This window comes from Carcharodon carcharias, chromosome 30 (genome assembly GCF_017639515.1).
Source record: "Carcharodon carcharias isolate sCarCar2 chromosome 30, sCarCar2.pri, whole genome shotgun sequence".
Lineage (NCBI taxonomy): Eukaryota > Metazoa > Chordata > Chondrichthyes > Lamniformes > Lamnidae > Carcharodon > Carcharodon carcharias.
Genome location: NC_054496.1, coordinates 26,429,300 through 26,449,889, shown reverse-complemented (window position 1 = coordinate 26,449,889; position 20,590 = coordinate 26,429,300). Strand labels below are relative to the sequence as shown.

Genomic DNA, 20,590 nt, shown 5'->3' with positions numbered 1-20,590 from the left:
GACATTGGAACAGAGATTAATTAGAAAATAAGTTCTCTACAAGCAGGAGATCAGAGCTCAGGCCTCAGAAAACCGGGTTGACATCCACTGGGATACTCATTACATTGTCAAAAAGCTTGACAGCCACATCGGTGGTCATGTAGGTTTGCCTTTCATTTCCATTGGAAATGGATTGGAAAATTCCCTCCCCTCTCACCCACCATATCTACTGACAGGCAGTTCACAGTCAGGCTAACAAGCCATCCATGTAAAATTAAAGACTTGCAGCTATACAGCGCTTTTTATGACACCAGGATATCCCAAAGCACTTTGCAGCCAATTTGCGCATAGCAAGGTCCCCCAGACATCAGGACAGTAAGGATCAGATCATAATTTTTTTGTGATGTTGAGAGAGGGCTAAATGTTGGCCAGGACACCAGGAAGAACTGCCCTGTGCTTCTTCAAAATAATGCTTCAGAATCTGTTACGCTCACCCAAGGGGGCAGACAGGGCCTCAGTTTAAAGCCTAATCTGAAAGACGGCACCTCTGGCAGTGCAGCACTCCCTCGGTACTGCACTAAACCCTAGATTGCGTGAAGTCTCTGGAATGGAATTAGTGGCCTCTGTTATGGGGAGAACCAGAGCTTGGGCTGCTGGATGTGCACACCAGGGAAGAGAAGGAAATACTGGAGCATTCGACCAGTTTAATACTCGGCGGTTGCTGCACGTACCACGAAACCAGGAAATGAAGAAAGCATTCATGCCATCAACAGACAGTCAACAGCGTGCAGTATTTGGGCAAGTTTCAATTGCTTAAGGGGTTTGGAGATAAGATTCCCGCCCTCCTCAAATTAGTCAGGATTTTTAAATTTAGTTGTCACCTCTCTTAGATCTCCTGGTTTTGGATTTGGACAGGCTGAATGCACCAGAGGCTCTTGTTGGTATGTGAGAAAAGTTAAGAAATCAGACTGCAACGTTGATTTCACAACAAGAATTGAAGGCAGAAACCCAACGGTCAACTGCAACCCTTCTTACACATCAAACGCACGCTCCAGCCACGCCCAAAGCTGCTTTAGTTTTTTTTCCAGTTCCTCTCTGTCTTAAAAAAAGTGCTGGGGTGGAATTCTACAAACAGCAGCAGCTTCCTCACATAGTATTCGTACACAAAAGAAGCCAGAAGCCCGGACAGTCCCCTCTCACCTTCTAGAATGCACATACTCAATTACGGTGACTTCCTCATGCATCTAACACACTGCCCTGCTCAGGGATTCCCATCTCCCCACTCCAGCCGAACTGAGCTTACTCCACACTGCCTAGAGACTCAACAAGAAAAGCATCCGATTCTGATCTGCTTTGTCAGCACTTCCTCCAGCCCACCATTAGTAATTGTGCCTTCCGTCATGCAGGCCCCAAGCTCTGGAATTCCTTCCCTAAACCTCTCCACCTCTCATTGTGCTCCTTAAAACCTCTCTTTTTTTTGTCACCTGTCCTGGTTTCTCCTTATCTTACGTGTCTAAGCGTAAAATTTTTGATTCGATGCTTTGCGACTTTTGACCACATTTTAAAGGTGCTTTATAAATTCAAGTTGTTGTTGCACAGCCCACCATTACAATGGCCTGAACTAAAAGTTGGGATTTTGTTTTGACTAAGGGATGGGCAGTCCTTCTCAGAGTTGTCTCCTCGCCATCTGCATGCGTTGTGGGAGATTTTGTATAGCTGGAGTCTCTGGAAGGATACCATCCTCCCCTTAAACCAGCTTATATTTCACCTCTCTTCTATTTTTACTTACTTCTGTTGAAGGGTCATTCAGACTCGAAACGTTAACTGTGTTCCTCTCCGCAGATGCTGCCAGACCTGCTGAGTTTTTACAGGTATTTTTGGATTTGTTTTGGATTTCCAGCATCCGCAGTCTTTTGCTTTTATCACCATTACAATTGCTCTCCAAGTTATGATAGGCTGTCATACTGACTCAAAGCGTTAACTCTGCTTCTCTCTCCACAGATGCTGTCAGACCTGCTGAGTTTTTCTAGCAATTTCTGTTTTTATTTCAGATTTCCAGCATCCGCAGTATTTTGCTTTTATGATAGACTGTTGTTGGGCAAAGGTATATCAGGATATGGCAGGAAAATGGAGTAGAGGTGCAGATGAGCCACGATCTAATACAATGGCAGAAAAGACTCAAGGGGTTTAAATGCCCTCCTCCTGTTCCCATGGGAAACCATCACATGCAAAGTCACCGGCCTCTTTGGGAACACGGGCTTTGGTACCTCACACATCCCTCCAAAGCAGATAGATAAAACCTCCCAATATCCTTCCAGAGACTCCAGCTATACAAAACCTCCCACAACGCACGCAGATGGGGAGGAGACAACTCTGAGAAGGACTGCCCATCCCTTAGTCAAAACAAAATCCCAACTTTTAGCTCAGGCCATTGAGCTGAGCTGCTTCCAATGAAGCTCTGAGGTGGGAAGGGAGTAGAGGCAAGGAGGTGACCCTGATCCTCAGGAAACACCTAAAACATAGCACATCAGACTTGGAACTCCACACACAGAATGCAGGGGGGAAAAAAGCACATCACACTGATGAATAAAAAATGCCAATCAAACCAACACAGACTGACAGGTCACACAGGGTTTACAATGTACCTTGTGACAAGCATTCCAGAATAGTCATCACTTCACACAACACATTGACCAGGGTTGGGAAGTGTGGCGATGAGTATGTGGGAGCAGTAGGGGGTGTGGTGAAGGGTATGTGGAGGTGAGAGGGGGTGTGGGGCAAAGTAGGGGTTGCAGTGAGAGGTACGCCGGGGGGGGTGGCCGGGCTCGCGGTGAGGGGTACGCGGGGGCGGCCGGGCTCGCGGTGAGGGGTACGCGGGGGCGGCCGGGCTCGCGGTGAGGGGTACGCGGGGGCGGCCGGGCTCGCGGTGAGGGGTACGCGGGGGCGGCCGGGCTCGCGGTGAGGGGTACGCGGGGGCAGCCGGGCTCGCGGTGAGGGGTACGCGGGGGCAGACGGGCTCGCGGTGAGGGGTACGCGGGGGCAGACGGGCTCGCGGTGAGGGGTACGCGGGGGCAGACGGGCTCGCGGTGAGGGGTACGCGGGGGCAGACGGGCTCGCGGTGAGGGGTACGCGGGGGCAGACGGGCTCGCGGTGAGGGGTACGCGGGGGCAGACGGGCTCGCGGTGAGGGGTACGCGGGGGCAGCCGGGCTCGCGGTGAGGGGTACGCGGGGGCAGCCGGGCTCGCGGTGAGGGGTACGCGGGGGCAGCCGGGCTCGCGGTGAGGTGTACGCGGGGGCAGCCGGGCTCGCGGTGAGGATAACGCGGGGGCAGCCGGGCTCGCGGTGAGGGGTACGCGGGGGCAGCCGGGCTCGCGGTGAGGGGTACGCGGGGGCAGCCGGGCTCGCGGTGAGGGGTACGCGGGGGCAGCCGGGCTCGCGGTGAGGGGTACGCGGGGGCAGCCGGGCTCGCGGTGAGGGGTACGCGGGGGCAGCCGGGCTCGCGGTGAGGGGTACGCGGGGGCAGCCGGGCTCGCGGTGAGGGGTACGCGGGGGCAGCCGGGCTCGCGGTGAGGGGTACGCGGGGGCAGCAGGGCTCGCGGTGAGGGGTACGCGGGGGCAGCAGGGCTCGCAGTGAGGGGTACGCGGGGGCAGCAGGGCTCGCGGTGAGGGGTACGCGGGGGCAGCAGGGCTCGCGGTGAGGGGTACGCGGGGGCAGCAGGGCTCGCGGTGAGGGGTACGCGGGGGCAGCAGGGCTCGCGGTGAGGGGTACGCGGGGGCAGCAGGGCTCGCGGTGAGGGGTACGCGGGGGCAGCCGGGCTCGCGGTGAGGGGTACGCGGGGGCAGCCGGGCTCGCGGTGAGGGGTACGCGGGGGCAGCCGGGCTCGCGGTGAGGGGTACGCGGGGGCAGCCGGGCTCGCGGTGAGGGGTACGCGGGGGCAGCCGGGCTCGCGGTGAGGGGTACGCGGGGGCAGCCGGGCTCGCGGTGAGGGGTACGCGGGGGCAGCCGGGCTCGCGGTGAGGGGTACGCGGGGGCAGCCGGGCTCGCGGTGAGGGGTACGCGGGGGCAGCCGGGCTCGCGGTGAGGGGTACGCGGGGGCAGCCGGGCTCGCGGTGAGGGGTACGCGGGGGCAGCCGGGCTCGCGGTGAGGGGTACGCGGGGGCAGCCGGGCTCGCGGTGAGGGGTACGCGGGGGCAGCCGGGCTCGCGGTGAGGGGTACGCGGGGGGCAGCCGGGCTCGCGGTGAGGGGTACGCGGGGGCAGCCGGGCTCGCGGTGAGGGGTACGCGGGGGCAGCCGGGCTCGCGGTGAGGGGTACGCGGGGGCAGCCGGGCTCGCGGTGAGGGGTACGCGGGGGCAGCCGGGCTCGCGGTGAGGGGTACGCGGGGGCAGCCGGGCTCGCGGTGAGGGGTACGCGGGGGCAGCCGGGCTCGCGGTGAGGGGTACGCGGGGGCAGCCGGGCTCGCGGTGAGGGGTACGCGGGGGCAGCCGGGCTCGCGGTGAGGGGTACGCGGGGGCAGCCGGGCTCGCGGTGAGGGGTACGCGGGGGCAGCCGGGCTCGCGGTGAGGGGTACGCGGGGGCAGCCGGGCTCGCGGTGAGGGGTACGCGGGGGCAGCCGGGCTCGCGGTGAGGGGTACGCGGGGGCAGCCGGGCTCGCGGTGAGGGGTACGCGGGGGCAGCCGGGCTCGCGGTGAGGGGTACGCGGGGGCAGCCGGGCTCGCGGTGAGGGGTACGCGGGGGCAGCCGGGCTCGCGGTGAGGGGTACGCGGGGGCAGCCGGGCTCGCGGTGAGGGGTACGCGGGGGCAGCCGGGCTCGCGGTGAGGGGTACGCGGGGGCAGCCGGGCTCGCGGTGAGGGGTACGCGGGGGCAGCCGGGCTCGCGGTGAGGGGTACGCGGGGGCAGCCGGGCTCGCGGTGAGGGGTACGCGGGGGCAGCCGGGCTCGCGGTGAGGGGTACGCGGGGGCAGCCGGGCTCGCGGTGAGGGGTACGCGGGGGCAGCCGGGCTCGCGGTGAGGGGTACGCGGGGGCAGCCGGGCTCGCGGTGAGGGGTACGCGGGGGCAGCCGGGCTCGCGGTGAGGGGTACGCGGGGGCAGCCGGGCTCGCGGTGAGGGGTACGCGGGGGCAGCCGGGCTCGCGGTGAGGGGTACGCGGGGGCAGCCGGGCTCGCGGTGAGGGGTACGCGGGGGCAGCCGGGCTCGCGGTGAGGGGTACGCGGGGGCAGCCGGGCTCGCGGTGAGGGGTACGCGGGGGCAGCCGGGCTCGCGGTGAGGGGTACGCGGGGGCAGCCGGGCTCGCGGTGAGGGGTACGCGGGGGCAGCCGGGCTCGCGGTGAGGGGTACGCGGGGGGCAGCCGGGCTCGCGGTGAGGGGTACGCGGGGGCAGCCGGGCTCGCGGTGAGGGGTACGCGGGGGCAGCCGGGCTCGCGGTGAGGGGTACGCGGGGGCAGCCGGGCTCGCGGTGAGGGGTACGCGGGGGCAGCCGGGCTCGCGGTGAGGGGTACGCGGGGGCAGCCGGGCTCGCGGTGAGGGGTACGCGGGGGCAGCCGGGCTCGCGGTGAGGGGTACGCGGGGGCAGCCGGGCTCGCGGTGAGGGGTACGCGGGGGCAGCCGGGCTCGCGGTGAGGGGTACGCGGGGGCAGCCGGGCTCGCGGTGAGGGGTACGCGGGGGCAGCCGGGCTCGCGGTGAGGGGTACGCGGGGGCAGCCGGGCTCGCGGTGAGGGGTACGCGGGGGCAGCCGGGCTCGCGGTGAGGGGTACGCGGGGGCAGACGGGCTCGCGGTGAGGGGTACGCGGGGGCAGCCGGGCTCGCGGTGAGGGGTACGCGGGGGCAGCCGGGCTCGCGGTGAGGGGTACGCGGGGGCAGACGGGCTCGCGGTGAGGGGTGCGCGGGGGCAGACGGGCTCGCGGTGAGGGGTACGCGGGGGCAGACGGGCTCGCGGTGAGGGGTACGCGGGGGCAGACGGGCTCGCGGTGAGGGGTACGCGGGGGCAGACGGGCTCGCGGTGAGGGGTACGCGGGGGCAGACGGGCTCGCGGTGAGGGGTACGCGGGGGCAGACGGGCTCGCGGTGAGGGGTACGCGGGGGCAGACGGGCTCGCGGTGAGGGGTACGCGGGGGCAGCCGGGCTCGCGGTGAGGGGTACGCGGGGGCAGCCGGGCTCGCGGTGAGGGGTACGCGGGGGCAGCCGGGCTCGCGGTGAGGGGTACGCGGGGGCAGCCGGGCTCGCGGTGAGGTGTACGCGGGGGCAGCCGGGCTCGCGGTGAGGATAACGCGGGGGCAGCCGGGCTCGCGGTGAGGGGTACGCGGGGGCAGCCGGGCTCGCGGTGAGGGGTACGCGGGGGCAGCCGGGCTCGCGGTGAGGGGTACGCGGGGGCAGCCGGGCTCGCGGTGAGGGGTACGCGGGGGCAGCCGGGCTCGCGGTGAGGGGTACGCGGGGGCAGCCGGGCTCGCGGTGAGGGGTACGCGGGGGCAGCAGGGCTCGCGGTGAGGGGTACGCGGGGGCAGCAGGGCTCGCGGTGAGGGGTACGCGGGGGCAGCAGGGCTCGCAGTGAGGGGTACGCGGGGGCAGCAGGGCTCGCGGTGAGGGGTACGCGGGGGCAGCAGGGCTCGCGGTGAGGGGTACGCGGGGGCAGCAGGGCTCGCGGTGAGGGGTACGCGGGGGCAGCAGGGCTCGCGGTGAGGGGTACGCGGGGGCAGCAGGGCTCGCGGTGAGGGGTACGCGGGGGCAGTAGGGGTTGCGGTGAGGGATGTGTGGGGGGGGCGGTTTAGAAGGGATTGGTGGATGTCGGGGGAGGGAGGATCGAGTTACCGGGGGAGGTGGGGGGGAGGGTCGAGGTACCGGGGGAGGTGGGGTTGAGGTAACGGGGGAGGTGGGGGAGGGGGGGTTGAGGTACCGGGGAAGGTGGGGGAGGGGGTCGAGGTCGAGGTACCGGGGGAGGTGGGGTTGAGGATCCGGGGGGGGGGGGGGGTTGGAGAGGGGGGGTTGAGGTACCGGGGGGATGGGGGGTAATTGAGGTGCGGGGGGGGGGGGGGTGGAGAGGGGGGGTGTTGAGGTACCGGGGGAGGGGAGGGGGAGGCGGGGGGTTGAGGTACTGGGGGAGGGGAGGGGGGGGCGGGGGGTTGAGGTACCGGGGGAGGGAGGGGGATGCGGGGGGTTGAGGTACCGGGGGAGGGAGGGGGGTTGAGGTACCGGGGGAGGGAGGGGGGTTGAGGTACCGGGGGAGGGAGGGGGGTTGAGGTACCGGGGGAGGGAGGGGGGTTGAGGTACCGGGGGAGGGAGGGGGGTTGAGGTACCGGGGGAGGGAGGGGGGTTGAGGTACGGGGGGTGGGGGAGGTGGAGAGGGGGGGTTGAGGTACCGGGGGAGGGAGGGGGGTTGAGGTACGGGTTGGAGAGGGGGGGTTGAGGTACCGGGGGAGGGAGGGGGGTTGAGGTACGGGTTGGAGAGGGGGGGGTTGAGGTACCGGGGGAGGGAGGGGGGTTGAGGTACGGGGGGTTGGGGGGTGGAGAGGGGGTTGTTGGGATACCGGGGGAGGTGGGGTTTGAGGTACGGGGTGGGGGGGGGTTTTGAGGTACGGGGTGGGGGAGGGGGGTTGAGGTACCGGGGGAGGGGGGTTTGAGGTACCGGGGGAGGGGGGTTGAGGTACGGGGTGGGGGAGGGGGGTTGAGGTACCGGGGGAGGGGGTTTGAGGTACCGGGGGAGGGGGGTTGAGGTACCGGGGGAGGGGGGTTGAGGTACCGGGGGAGGGGGGTTGAGGTACCGGGGGGTGGGGGGGAGGCGGGAAAGTTGGTATTTCCCCTGACAGCCGGACTCTGGGGCAGTGGGTTTGCCCCGAGAAAGTCCATCCACCGGCGCGGCTCCTACCTGACGGCCGGCAGTTGGTAGCCATGATGCCAGCTGGCGGTGGGGAGATCAACCCCTAGCGACTCTCCCCGGCTCCACTTCACTCTGCCTCCCAGCTCCGCTGGTTCTGCCCCGCTCCACCTGACCCGGGAGGCCCTGAGGGCGGGCCCAGCGTCGCCATCATCCCGTGACAGGGGCAGCCTGTCAATCAGCCAGGGCCCCGCCCATCCCCCTTGTCAACCACACAGGCCCCATCCACCAGAGTGTCAATCACCCCCGAACCCCGCCTATCCGGCGACCATCAATCACCCGGGCCCCGCCACTTCGCTCATCCAACTCTCACCCTGGCCCCGCCCACCCACCGGCTAATCACCCTGGCCCCCGCCCACCCACCTGCCAATCACCCCGGCCCCGCCCACCCACCTGCAATCACTCCGGCTCCGCCCAGCGGCTTTGAACTGGAGCCAATTTATAGGAGGAACTGAGGGCAGTTTATAGGAAATACTTGGCTGCTTCTCAACTCTTGCCGCTGGACATTGCTTTTTTTTTTGAAAAATATGCTTTATTCACAAAATATCTGAAAGAACATTACAAAACATTTCTAAATAGCCATCATAAAATGTGCAATCATATTCAACTTTTACACATGGATCAGGAGATGCTTCAATACAATCAATGATTATGACAGTCATTTCAATATGGTCATTACAGACAATACAATTATAATACATTTAGTATTCACTACAAACATTCATTGTGAGTCATACAGCCCGAGGGGTCTATACAATTCCCAGCCCCTTGGTGCCCTATGGCCGAAAGGTCTTAGACAGTGACCTTTCCCCATTGCGCCTTTGTAGCGGCTGCCCCAAGCTTTAGTGCGTCCCTCAGCACGTAGTCCTGGACCTTGGAACGTGCCAGGGAAAACTCGGTCAGGGAAAACTCTTTGCACTGGAAGACCAACAAGTTTCGGGCAGACCAAAGAGCGTCTTTCACCAAGTTGATGATCCCCCAGCTGAAGTTGATGTTTGTCTCGGTGTGTGTCCCTGGGAACAGCCCGTAGAGCACAGAGTCCTGTGTCACAGAACTGCTCGGGATGAACCTTGACAGAAACCATTGCATCTCTCTCCAGACCTTCTTTGTAAAGGCACAATCCACAAGGAGGTGAACATCGGTCTCGTCCCCACCATAGCCACATTGAGGGCAACGTGCGGAGGGGGTGAGACTCCTGGCGTGTTGGAAGGATCTGACGGGGAGGGCCTTTCTCACCACCAGCCAAGCTACATCTTGGTGCTTGTTAGAAAGTTCTGGCGATGAGGCATCCTGCCAAATGACTTTGACAGCCTGCTCGGGGAACCATCCGACAGGATCCACCATCTCCTTTTCCCTCAGGTTCTCTAGGACGTTGCATGCCGACCACTGCCAGATGGACTTGTGGTCAAAGGTGTTTCCCTGCATAAATTTTTCCACGAGGGACAGGTGGTACAGATCGGTCCAACTACTTGGAGCATTCCACGGCAGCGTGGCCAGACCCATCCTTCGCAACACCGGGGACAGGTAGAACCTCAGCACGTAGTGACACTTGGTGTTTGTACACTGAGGGTCCATGCACAGCTTGATGCAGCCACACAGAAAGGTGGCCATCAGGATGAGGGCAATGTTGGGCAGGTTTTTTCCCCCTTTATCTAGAGGCTTGTACATCGAGTCCCTACAAACAAGATCAACTTTCAACCTCCAGATAAAGCGAAAGATGGCTTGGGTGATCGCTATCACGCAGGAGTGAGAAATGGGCCAGACCTGCACCACGTATAGCCACAGCGAGAGTGCCTCACACCTGATGACCAGGTTCTTACCCGCAATGGACATTGCTTCTTTCCAACTTTAAATTTTTGGAGCCTCATCTATTGAGACAGCAATCATTCGAATTCCATGTTCTAGATGGACTCGTCTCCCTTTAATGTCACTATCATAAAATTGGCAATGTCTTTCTTAGGCAGTGTGACCGGCTCTGAGGAAATAAAATCAAGAACATTTCAGGGAGGTGGGGTGGGGAGACCAGGCTTTGGTGGGGGCTAGGCTGTCGGGACTGAGGGGGCAGGGATGCTGCTGGCAAGACTGGTGATGGGGGGGGGGGTGGCGGTTGTGCCTTGGTAATCAACTACTCAATGAACTAAGTTCACAGAATTGTTACAATGCAGAAGGAGGCCACTTGGCCCATCATGTCTGCACTGGCTCTCCAAATGAGCAATTCACCTTGTGCCATTCCTGCGCTTTCTCCCCATAACCCTGTACATTCTTCGCTTTCAGCAACAATCTAATTCCCTTTTAAGTGCCTCGAATGAACCTTCTTCCGATGCACTAATACAGGGGTCGGCAATAAAAATGCTGACCTAGTCGGCGACACCCACGTCCCATGAAAGAATAAAGAAAAACACTGGATTCCAGTTGGCTGGACGGCCATTGTGTGGGTCAGGTTGATGGCAACAGCACAGGGTTGGATCCCCATCCCAACTGGGTTGGATTTGGGATTTGCCTCCTTGTCCTACCTGCGGTGGCACTGTGGGTCGGACCTGCCTTTGTGCAGGGGCTTTGAACAGCATCATTAAGGAGGCTGCATCCTGTCGGATGGTTCCCCGAGCAGGCTGTCAAAGTCATTTGGCAGGATGCCTCATCGCCAGAACTTTCTAACAAGCACCAAGATGTAGCTTGGCTGGTGGTGAGAAAGGCCCTCCCCGTCAGATCCTTCCAACACGTCAGGAGTCTCACCCCCTCCGCACGTTGCCCTCAACTTCAGCCCGAAATTAAAATTTGGCAAGCGTGGATGTTTGCCACTTAGGTAACGAAGAAACCAGGAAGCCGGTCACAAAGTTAGTGGTCCGAAGACCTACCCTGAATTACATCATCTGATGCGTGTTACTTTATTAATTACTTATTTACATTAACAAAGGAAAAAGCCGTAATTAAGTTAACATAATTGTAACCAACTTTAAGTAACACTAACAAATGGTTAAACAGAGTAGAATAACTAATCAAAGTGCCAGACAATTCTTAGGTTTACTTAACCCCTATTTACAAATACTCCACCTTACCCGCCCACCGGGGATCAGGCGTTAGGCCTCCCACCTGGGGTGGCTGCATCAAGCTGTGCATGGACCCTCAGTGTACAAACACCAAGTGTCACTACGTGCTGAGGTTCTACCTGTCCCCGGTGTTGCGAAGGATGGGTCTGGCCACGCTGCCGTGGAATGCTCCAAGTAGTTGGACCGATCTGTACCACCTGTCCCTCGTGGAAAAATTTATGCAGGGAAACACCTTTGACCACAAGTCCATCTGGCAGTGGTCGGCATGCAACGTCCTAGAGAACCTGAGGGAAAAGGAGATGGTGGATCCTGTCGGATGGTTCCCCGAGCAGGCTGTCAAAGTCATTTGGCAGGATGCCTCATCGCCAGAACTTTCTAACAAGCACCAAGATGTAGCTTGGCTGGTGGTGAGAAAGGCCCTCCCCGTCAGATCCTTCCAACAAGTCAGGAGTCTCACCCCCTCCGCACGTTGCCCTCAAGTTCTGTCGAAGGGTCATGAGGACTCGAAACGTCAACTCTTTTCTTCTCCGCCGATGCTGCCAGACCTGCTGAGTTTTTCCAGGTAATTCTGTTTTTGTTTTTCATTAAGGAGGTACTTTAGATACAAAGCCCCTGATGTGGCGGGGGTGGGGCTGGAATCATGTATGCTGTTAATATTATGGAGCTTCACTGCGGGGGTGGGGGAATTCACGTGCTTGAGGTCCTTGTCCACGCAGCTCCCAGGGGTAGGAAATAATTCACTACTATGTTCCTTTTGTCTTTAAAAAGTATGTGAGATCAATTGCTTTGATTGTAGCACCTAAACGAGAAGCCGCTTAACCCTTTGTAGCCTCGCCTTTGCTGTTAGTAGTATGCAGATGTGTTCTGTTTTAAATTGGTTACTTGTCTCTCTATCTATGTGCATAAAAACAAGTTTGTTTGTGTGAGAAACCCGAATCATGTTTTGCTTTTGAAGCAGTATTTCTGCTTCTGATTAGGTTGTGTTGGCATCACAGACTAACATCCATATTCCGCCAACATTTGTACGTCACTTGAAGTAGGGCTGCCAATTGTGATTAAATGTATATAAAAACAAAAAACTGTGGATGCTGGAAATCCAAAACAAAAATAAAAATACCTGGAAAAACTCAGCATGCTTAAATGTATTCCTGGAAGTTTCATCACATAACTTATCCCTATGCTGTGGCATTAGTTGGCCAACACATTCATCCTTGTGATGCACTGCCTTCCTACACCAAATGGAAAGCAAGAGGACTCATTACCCAATTGGATGACCCTTGACTGTCTGCCAAACAGCCTTTTTTCCTCGTTTTCAATATTTTAAAATCTGGTAAAGAGAGATGTTCAAGAAAAATGAAAAAAAAAACAATCTTTTTAATTTCCCTGTGATTTTTCTCCAGGATTGTACACAACAGTGTCTGTGCTCTGAAGAAGAGTCATACAGACTCGAATCGTTAACTCCGTTTCTCTCTTCACAGATGCTGCCAGACCTGCTGAGTTTTTCCTGCATTTTCCATTTTTATTTCCGATTTCCAGCATCCGCAGCACTTTGCTTTTATCCTGGAGATTGATCTTCAATTCCTGGAGATTCCAGGCCTGTCCTGGAGGGCTGGTGGCAACTCTGGCATGAAAGGGTGTGTTAGAATTTGCCTGAATCCTAAAGTTAATCACGTTTCCCGTGTGATTATCAGAATTTGAATATGTGTTAAGAGCAGAGATTAGTCAGAACAATAGAAAAAGCAAGTGGCAGACATGTTGGCTCCATCCCCTGTCAGGTGAGAGTATCAGGTATCCACCAGCATAATGGAAGCCCTCAGGCAGTATCACTTAACTCGCTACTTCCCAAACGTTGGCCCAATGTGACCTCATTTGAAGACTTGAAAATTCCTGCTCTTTTTTGGAGCAGGAATCAAGCCTCCAAGATCGATCAGTTATATAAATGAGGATTTAAAGGGGCCTCACAGCTGTTAACTTTCAGCCAGAGCTCCATGGAAGCCATTGATGCCTCAGAGCTCTCATCCTCAGTATCTCGTCTCATGGCTCAAGGTCATCCTGTTCCCGATTAACTGCTTAACAGTCAAACCATCAAGACAGCCATTATGTCAAGTTTGGAGGTTGGGCAGGAAGGAATTCACTCCTGTATAACTCTGGGAATCATTTGATGTAACTAACAAAGAAAAGATAAGTTATCAGGGAGCAGCCCTCTCAGGACAAAACTCATGAGACAGCCGGAGGGGGAGTACCTACAGAGGCCAAGTTTGATCACCTTGGGTATGCGAGAAACCAGGCTGTATGATCCTGTAATGGTTATTAGGCTAATGGTACCTGAGGCTTGTATCCGCTGGAGTTTAGAGGAATGAGAAGCAACTTGATTGAAGCATGTAAAATCCTGAGGAGTCTTGACAGAGTGAATTTGGAAAGGATGTTTCCTCTTGTGGGAGAATCTAGAACTAGGGGTCACTGTTTAAAAATAAGGGGTCGCCCATTTAAGACAGGACTGAGGAGAATTCTTTTTCTCTCAGAGGGTCGTGAGTCTTTGGAACTCTCTTCCTCAAAAGGCAGTGGAAGCAGAGTCTTGAATATCTTTAAGGCAGAGGTAGATAGATTCTTGATAAGCATGGGGCCGAAAGGTTATCAGGGATATGCAGGAACGTGCGGCTGAGGTTAAAAATCAGATCAGCCATGACCTCATTGAATGGTGGAGCAGGTTTGAGGGACCGAGTGGCTGACTCCTCCTCCTAATTCGTATGTTTATACAGGTAATAAACTTGCATATGGACAACAGACTCAAGCTTGAATCACCAGGAATTACTTAACTGCGTTTAAAAGATTTCCTAAGAGTATGACAGTGTGAACCTGAGTCTGTCTATTCCCGTTTAAGATTGCTCACCCAGAATTGGAGAAACATGACAAAAAAGCTGAATCACATTTTAAGTTAAAGATGTTGGTGTGGACCAGTTTTGACAGGTTTTTTCCAAATGAAGTTAAGTAGCAAATATCAGAGATTGAAAACATCATTTTGAAAAAAAACGCTAAAAAAACATGGGAACAGTTAAGAACAAAAACAGAATTACCTGGAAAAACTCAGCAGGTCTGGCAGCATCGGCAGAGAAGAAAAGAGTTGACGTTTCGAGTCCTCATGACCCTTCGACAGAACTTGAGTTCGAGTCCAAGAAAGAGTTGAAATATATGTTAACAGTTAAGAGTTTCAATTAAAATGCTGTCTTCTCTGATGGGAACATACTTCCTTTGAAATGATAATATTACAAATGATTTCTGTTCTCTTCAATCCCCAAGAACAGGATTTGGGGAATGCTGAAGGACAGACACCAAAAGAATTCAGAAAAAAAGTTTAAAATCGCGTTTGTTTCCATCTCGATCAAAAAAGTTTTCGTTTTAAAAAGTGATGCAGTTGCATGTAGATTACTCCATCCCCTCGCAAACAAGCAGCAAAGTTAACCCTTTCTGCTAACTACTTTTTCTTTCATTCAGGGCAGGTTGAGAGAGTGGTTGATAAAGCATAGGGAATCCTGGCACAGAATGTAAAAGCACTGACTGTGTATGAAAGTGCATTAAACACTCATTCGGCCTCAACTGGAGTATTGTGTCCAGTTCCGGGCCCCACAATTTATGAAGGATGAGAAGTCGTTAGTGAGGGTGCAGAGAAGATTCATATGAACGGTTCCAGGGATGAGGATCTTCAGAGTTATGTGGATATACTGTAGAAGCTGGGGCTGTTCTCCTTGGAAGAAAGAAGACTGAGAGGGGATCTGATAGAAGTGTTCAAAATCATGAGGGGTTTGGATAGAGTAGATAGGGGGAAATGATTCCCATTGGTGGAAGGATTGAGAACCGGGGGCACAGATTTAAGATAATTTGGAAAAAAAGAAGCAATGGAGACATGAGGGAAAAATATTTTTATGCGTTGAGTGGTTAGGATCTTGCATGTGTTGTCCTGAGAGCACAGAGGCAGATTCTGTAGGAAGTATTGGATAATTATCCGAAGCTAAACCATTTGCAGGGCTACAGGGAAAAGGTGGAGGGGATTGGGACCAGATGAGTTGCTCTTGCAGACAGGCAGCACGAACACGATGGGCCAAATGGCCTCCTTCTGTGCTGAAACCATTCTATGAATCACTGCACCACTTTTGTATTGCTGAATGTAAACTTAGAATTTTATAATGCCCAATATATACATTTTTAGATTAGCAGATATTGTGAACAGATTAACTCATTGGATGAAGCAAAATAATTTTTTTTATGGTGGTGATAGTGTTCAGCTTTGTGTAAATACTGATAGTGCAACAAGAAATCCGGCAGTTTTGAGAATTAAAACACAGCATGGTGACAATTTGGACTAAAGGCTTTGTCTTTTAGAGTCTTGGCCTTAACCCATTCAGGCCATTTGTTATCTTCCGAGACAAAATTCTTGTGAATGGGAGGCACAGAAGTTAATCTAAACTGATTACGAGCATTTCTGTCTCTAGTGTAAAAGCATTATTTAAAATCACCAAGCCTGGGCACAATTGTTTCTGAAGTTGGAATTGATAAAATAAATTGATACAAATTGCTATTCCAAACCCACAAAGGGAGATTTACCGAATGTTTAAGGGGATAATCAAATTAGGTGTCAGCTTTGGAAAAAAGACAGATGAAGGTTTCAGCCAAGGCCCTCTGGTCTGACCAGCCTGGTACAAGGATGTACCCCTAAAATTCAATCTGTCCCAGCCCTTTCAGATGCTGACAGACCTTCTGTGTACCCTCAGCACTTTCTCATTTTGTTACCATTATCCAGCATTTATTGTCAAATAAATACTTTGGCTACAAGAGCAGGTCAGAGGCTAGGTATTCTGCAGTGAGTAACTCACCTCCTGACTCCCCAAAGTCTGTCCACCATCTACAAGGCACAAGTCAAGAGTGTGATGGAATAGTCCCCACTTGCCTGCATGAGTGCAGCTCCAACATCGCCAGTAATCTTAAGCAGTCCATGTCCAAATGCAGCAACACCTGGAAAATATCCAGGCTTGGGCTGATAAGTGGCAAGTAACATTCAAGCCACACAAATGCCAGGCAATGACCATGTCCAACAAGAGAGAATGTAGCTATCACCCAATCATTCAATGGCACTACCATCGCTGAATCCCCCGCTATCAACAGCCTTAGGGTTGCCATTGACCAGAAATTGAACTGGCCTAGCCATATAAATACTGTGGCTACAAGAACAGGTCAGACGCTAGGAATCCTACGGTGAGTAGCTCACCTCCTGACTCCCCAAAGCCTATCCACCATCAATAAGACAAGTCAGGAATGTGATGGAATACTGTTCACTTGTCTGGATGAGTGTAGCTCCAGAACACTCAAGGAGCTCAACATCATGCAGGACAATGCCGCCCGCTTGACTGGCATCCCATTCACAAACATTCACTCCCTCCACCACTGACGCACAGTAGCAGCAGTGTGTACCATCTACATGATGCATTGCAAAAACTCACTAGGGCGCCTTAGGCAGCACCTTCCAAACTCACGACCCCTACCGTCTAGAAGGACAAGGGTAGCAGGCGCCACCTGGAAGTTCCCTTCCAAGCCACTCACCAACCTGACTTGGAAATATATCGCCGTTCCTTCACTGTCACTGGGTCAAAATCCTGGAACTCCCTCCCTAACAGCACCGTGGGTGTACCTACACCACATGGACTGCAGGGTTTCAAGAAAGCAACTGACCACCACCTTCTCAAAGGCAATTAGGGATGGGCAATAAATGCGGCCTAGCCAGCAATGCCCTGTGAATGAATTTTAAAAAACATCAACTGGTTTCAATGATTATGTGTTATTTCAATTCCCTTGCGCTGGAAGGCTCAGTAGCTTCTCCAAGTCAGTGCTTCATAAAGGTCATAAAGGAACAGATAATTGGCTAAAATATTATCTTTCCATTTAACTTTGAAACATTTTATGAACAGTCAGTAGTACAGAACTTGAATATTACTGATAAGAGAGACATGGTGCTGGAGCTTTTCACCTTGCACCCATCAGGACAAATGCAAGAATACCATAGTTATGACAATCACAACACTTTATAATACAGGAGGAAAGGGTGCTGCTTGGTTGACTGTTTGGCAGATGCACTTCCATGGAGAAAGCAACATGGAAATATCGGCTACCTGGTAATTCAAAAATGGCACAAGGCTTGAACATATTCCTTTTGTTTGCAGAGAATGGGTCCCTGTGTGTGAATGTATGTCGCTTCTTGCAAACGGGAGCGAGCCACATGAGCTCGACTGATTATCTTAAATTGGTTGTTAGTGTAGCTATTAGCACACTCAGGATTGTTCAGCAAGTGCTGCCCAATCCCAGAATTACATCTGACAGTAGACATTTGTTTTGGGTTTTGCAGGTAGGGGTTGCTTGAGCATGGTCTGCACTCTGCCTATTGTGATCAACCGAAGAAAGATACTTAATACTCTCCTCCTTGTTTCATATTCTTTGTGCAACAAGGAGAACATCTGGAGGAAAACACAGAAAGCAGAAAGCGACATGAATGACAACTGTGGATATTCTGGGACAGAGTGGAACTTCGATGACATAGAATCAAATGTGCTGGAAGTGATACTTGTCTTTTTAGAGAGATGAGAGAAAATCCCCAGGAACTCACGCCAGCAGTTCACGCATTCGGACAGCAAGCTCGGAAACTGAAAACCAATTCTGCAAATTGTGTCTACTCTGATGATATTTGGGAAGTATACTGGGGCTGCCTTGGCTTCCACGCGCAAACTTGGAGCATTACAATTATGAGGCACACAAAATCACGGTCCAGCCAACTTCTGTAGGCATGAGAATTGGCGCACCCGGTGCATCTTGTAGTTTTTCCACTGCAAGTTGTAAAAATAACCTCCACACAAAGGGTCTTTGTCGATGAGTGATCTAATAAAAACTATGTTCAAAGCTATTCGTATACAAAGTTCTCAGAATTTCCCAATAGTCTTGAAAAGATTCCAGAAATTCCTGGGATTGCTCTGCATTGACTCCATGGGCCAAATGGCCATCATCTGTGCCATAATGATGCTATGTCATAAAAGGTACTAAAAGGTGCTATATAAATGCTATGTATATAAATCTTTCTTTGATGTTCAGCTCAGGATCAGGCAGGTTATTGAGGTTAATTCAAAGGTGGGTTCAGCTTGAGCAAGCAAGGGATAGTTTCCCTGCATCTGTTCTAATGATGCCATTTTCCAAAACAGTGCTTCCGACATGTCTTCCTTCTTCCTTAACCGAGGCTTTCCACCCACGGTGGTTGACAGGGTCCTCAACCGTGTCCGCCCCATCTCCCGCGCCTCGGCCCTCTCACCTTCCTCTCCCTCCCAGAACCATGATAGGATCCCCCTTGTCCTCACTTATCACCCCACCAGCCTCCGCATTGAAAGGATCATCCTCCGCCATTTCCGCCAACTCCAGCATGATGCCACCACCAAACACACTTTCCCTTCACCCTGCCCCCTCAGCATTCCATAGGGACCATTCCATCTGGGACACCCTGGTCCACTCCTCCATCACCCCCAACAGCTCAACCCCCTCCCACGGCATCTTCTCATGCAACCGCAGAAGGTGCAACACCTGCCCCTTTATTCCCACCCCTCCTTACCGTCCAAAGGACCGCTTTTTGGAACACCTTCGGTCTGTCCGCAAGCATGACCCAGACCTGTCGCTTGCCATTTCAACACTTCACCCTGCTCTCATGCCCACATGTCCCCGTTCTTGGCCTGCTGCAATGTTCCAGTGAAGCTCAACGCAAACTGGAAGAACAGCACCTCATCTTCCGACCAGGCATTTTACAGCCTTCTGGACTTAACATTGAGTTCAACAACTTCAGATCATGAACTCTCTCCTCCACCCCCAACCCCTTTTAATTCCCTTTTTATCAAATATTTATTTTTTAATTTTTATATATTTTTTTCCCCACCTTTTTTTAAATATATTTCCACTCATTGTTTTATCCCCACCTTTTAGCCTATTTTGATTTTTTCCCCCCACACCATCCCCTCACCCCACCCCTCCCCCACTAGGGCCATCTGTCACTTGGTCATTCTGCTTTCTATTCTTAATGTCCCAGCACCACCTTTAGCCAATATCACCACCACCAACACCCCTTCGACCTTTTGTTTATGACATCTCTTGCAACGTCTCCTTTGCTTCCACCTATCACTGGCTATCCAGGTTCACCTGTCCTACCCTCCTTAAACAGTACATATTTCACCACATTGTTACTTCTCTTTAGTTCTGAAGGAGCGTCATACGGACTCAAAACGTTAACTGTCTTTCTCTCCACAAATGCTGTCAGATCTGCTGAGTTTTTCCAGCTATTTTTGCTTTTGTTGTAGTTTCCCTCATGTTCAGTACTTGGGACAGTGTTTATTCACAGGAAGGACTGCCTCTCTTTGCTACCACCCAGCTAGAACCTGGCACCACAGTACCAGTGATCCTAACCGTGAACTTATTTGAATGAAACAATGAACAAATCCAGGGAACGCTGTACTGTGCAGTAACAAGGTTTTGCTTGATCAGTACTTTTTTATTGGAATCAGATACTTACATTCAGAGAGAGATTAGACAGTCACATGCTGGCTATGGTGACTGAAAATTTTACAGGCTGAAACTGGCCATGGCCAACAGGAGCATCCAATCTGTACTGATCTTAGTCAGGGCAGCACAGGGAGTGACTGTACCCAGGCTATAAAGGTTAGAAAAATAATTGGAGGCAGTCCAGAGAAGGTTCACTTGGTTAATCCCGATTATGGAGGGATCTTCTTATGAGGAGAGGTTGAGTAGGTTGGACCTGTACTCATTGGAGTTTAGAAGGATGAGAAGCGACCTTATTGAAACATGTAAGATTCTTAAGGGGCTTGACAGGGTAGATGCTGCGAGGTTGTTTCCCCTTATGGGAGAGTCTAGGACCAGAGGGCATAATCTCAGAGTAAGGGGTCACCACTTAAGACAGAGATGAAGAGGAATTTCTTCTCTCGGAGGGTAGTGAATCTGTGAATTTTTTTACTGCAGAGGGCTGTAGAGGCTGGGTTGTTAAGTATGTTCAAGGCTGAGATAGACAGATTTTTAATCAGTAAGGGAATCAAGAGTTATGGGGAAAAAGCATGGGGAGTTGAGGATTATCAGATCAGCCATAGTTTCATTGAATGGCAGTGCAGACTGGATGGGCCGAATGACCTACTTCTGCTCCTGTGTCTTATGGCCTTATTGAATCCTACTGGAAAGTATATTACTGTGCAGAGGGAGATGAGCTGTCATAATACCTCCAGAACTGAACAATGTATCACCGCTCTGCATCCACACAAAACACTGGGGAAAGGACCAGAGACGATCAACGTCCCTGTGACTAAACCATCAAAGGACTTCCAGAAGGAAACAAACTCACACAGAGAGCTAGCAGGAGAGGGGAGGCAGGGTGGGCACATGCAGAGCTAGAGGCAGGCACGCGCAGAACTAGAAAGACACACATAGGCAAAGAATTAGAAGCTTGAATAGGAAAAAAAACTAGAGTTTCCCTGGTGATTGACGATCAGCACACACATGCACGCACACAGCTGGAACCGAAACAACCAGGGAGTTACAGACTCGCTACACCCATTTTACCTCACATAATGTGAAGAGAATGAAATGCTTCATAAATTAACTTTGTAACAATTTTAT

General features: G+C 53.8%; 1 protein-coding gene across 2 annotated transcripts in view; it reads right to left on the bottom strand.

Annotated features, from left to right (window-relative positions):
- Positions 1-7,968, bottom strand: part of mcoln1a (mucolipin TRP cation channel 1a) — a 53,588-nt gene extending 45,620 nt beyond the window's left edge. Inside the window, exon 1 of one of the 2 annotated variants that reach the window (XM_041177296.1) lies at positions 7,839-7,968. Coding sequence is in view for 1 of the 2 variants with exons in the window: in XM_041177295.1 (XP_041033229.1) it covers positions 7,839-7,863 (25 nt within the window). In the remaining variant the exon portion in view is untranslated. The remainder of the gene's footprint in view (positions 1-7,838) is intronic. The other variant, XM_041177295.1, reaches the window with a different exon arrangement.
- Positions 7,969-20,590: the final 12,622 nt, after the last annotated feature.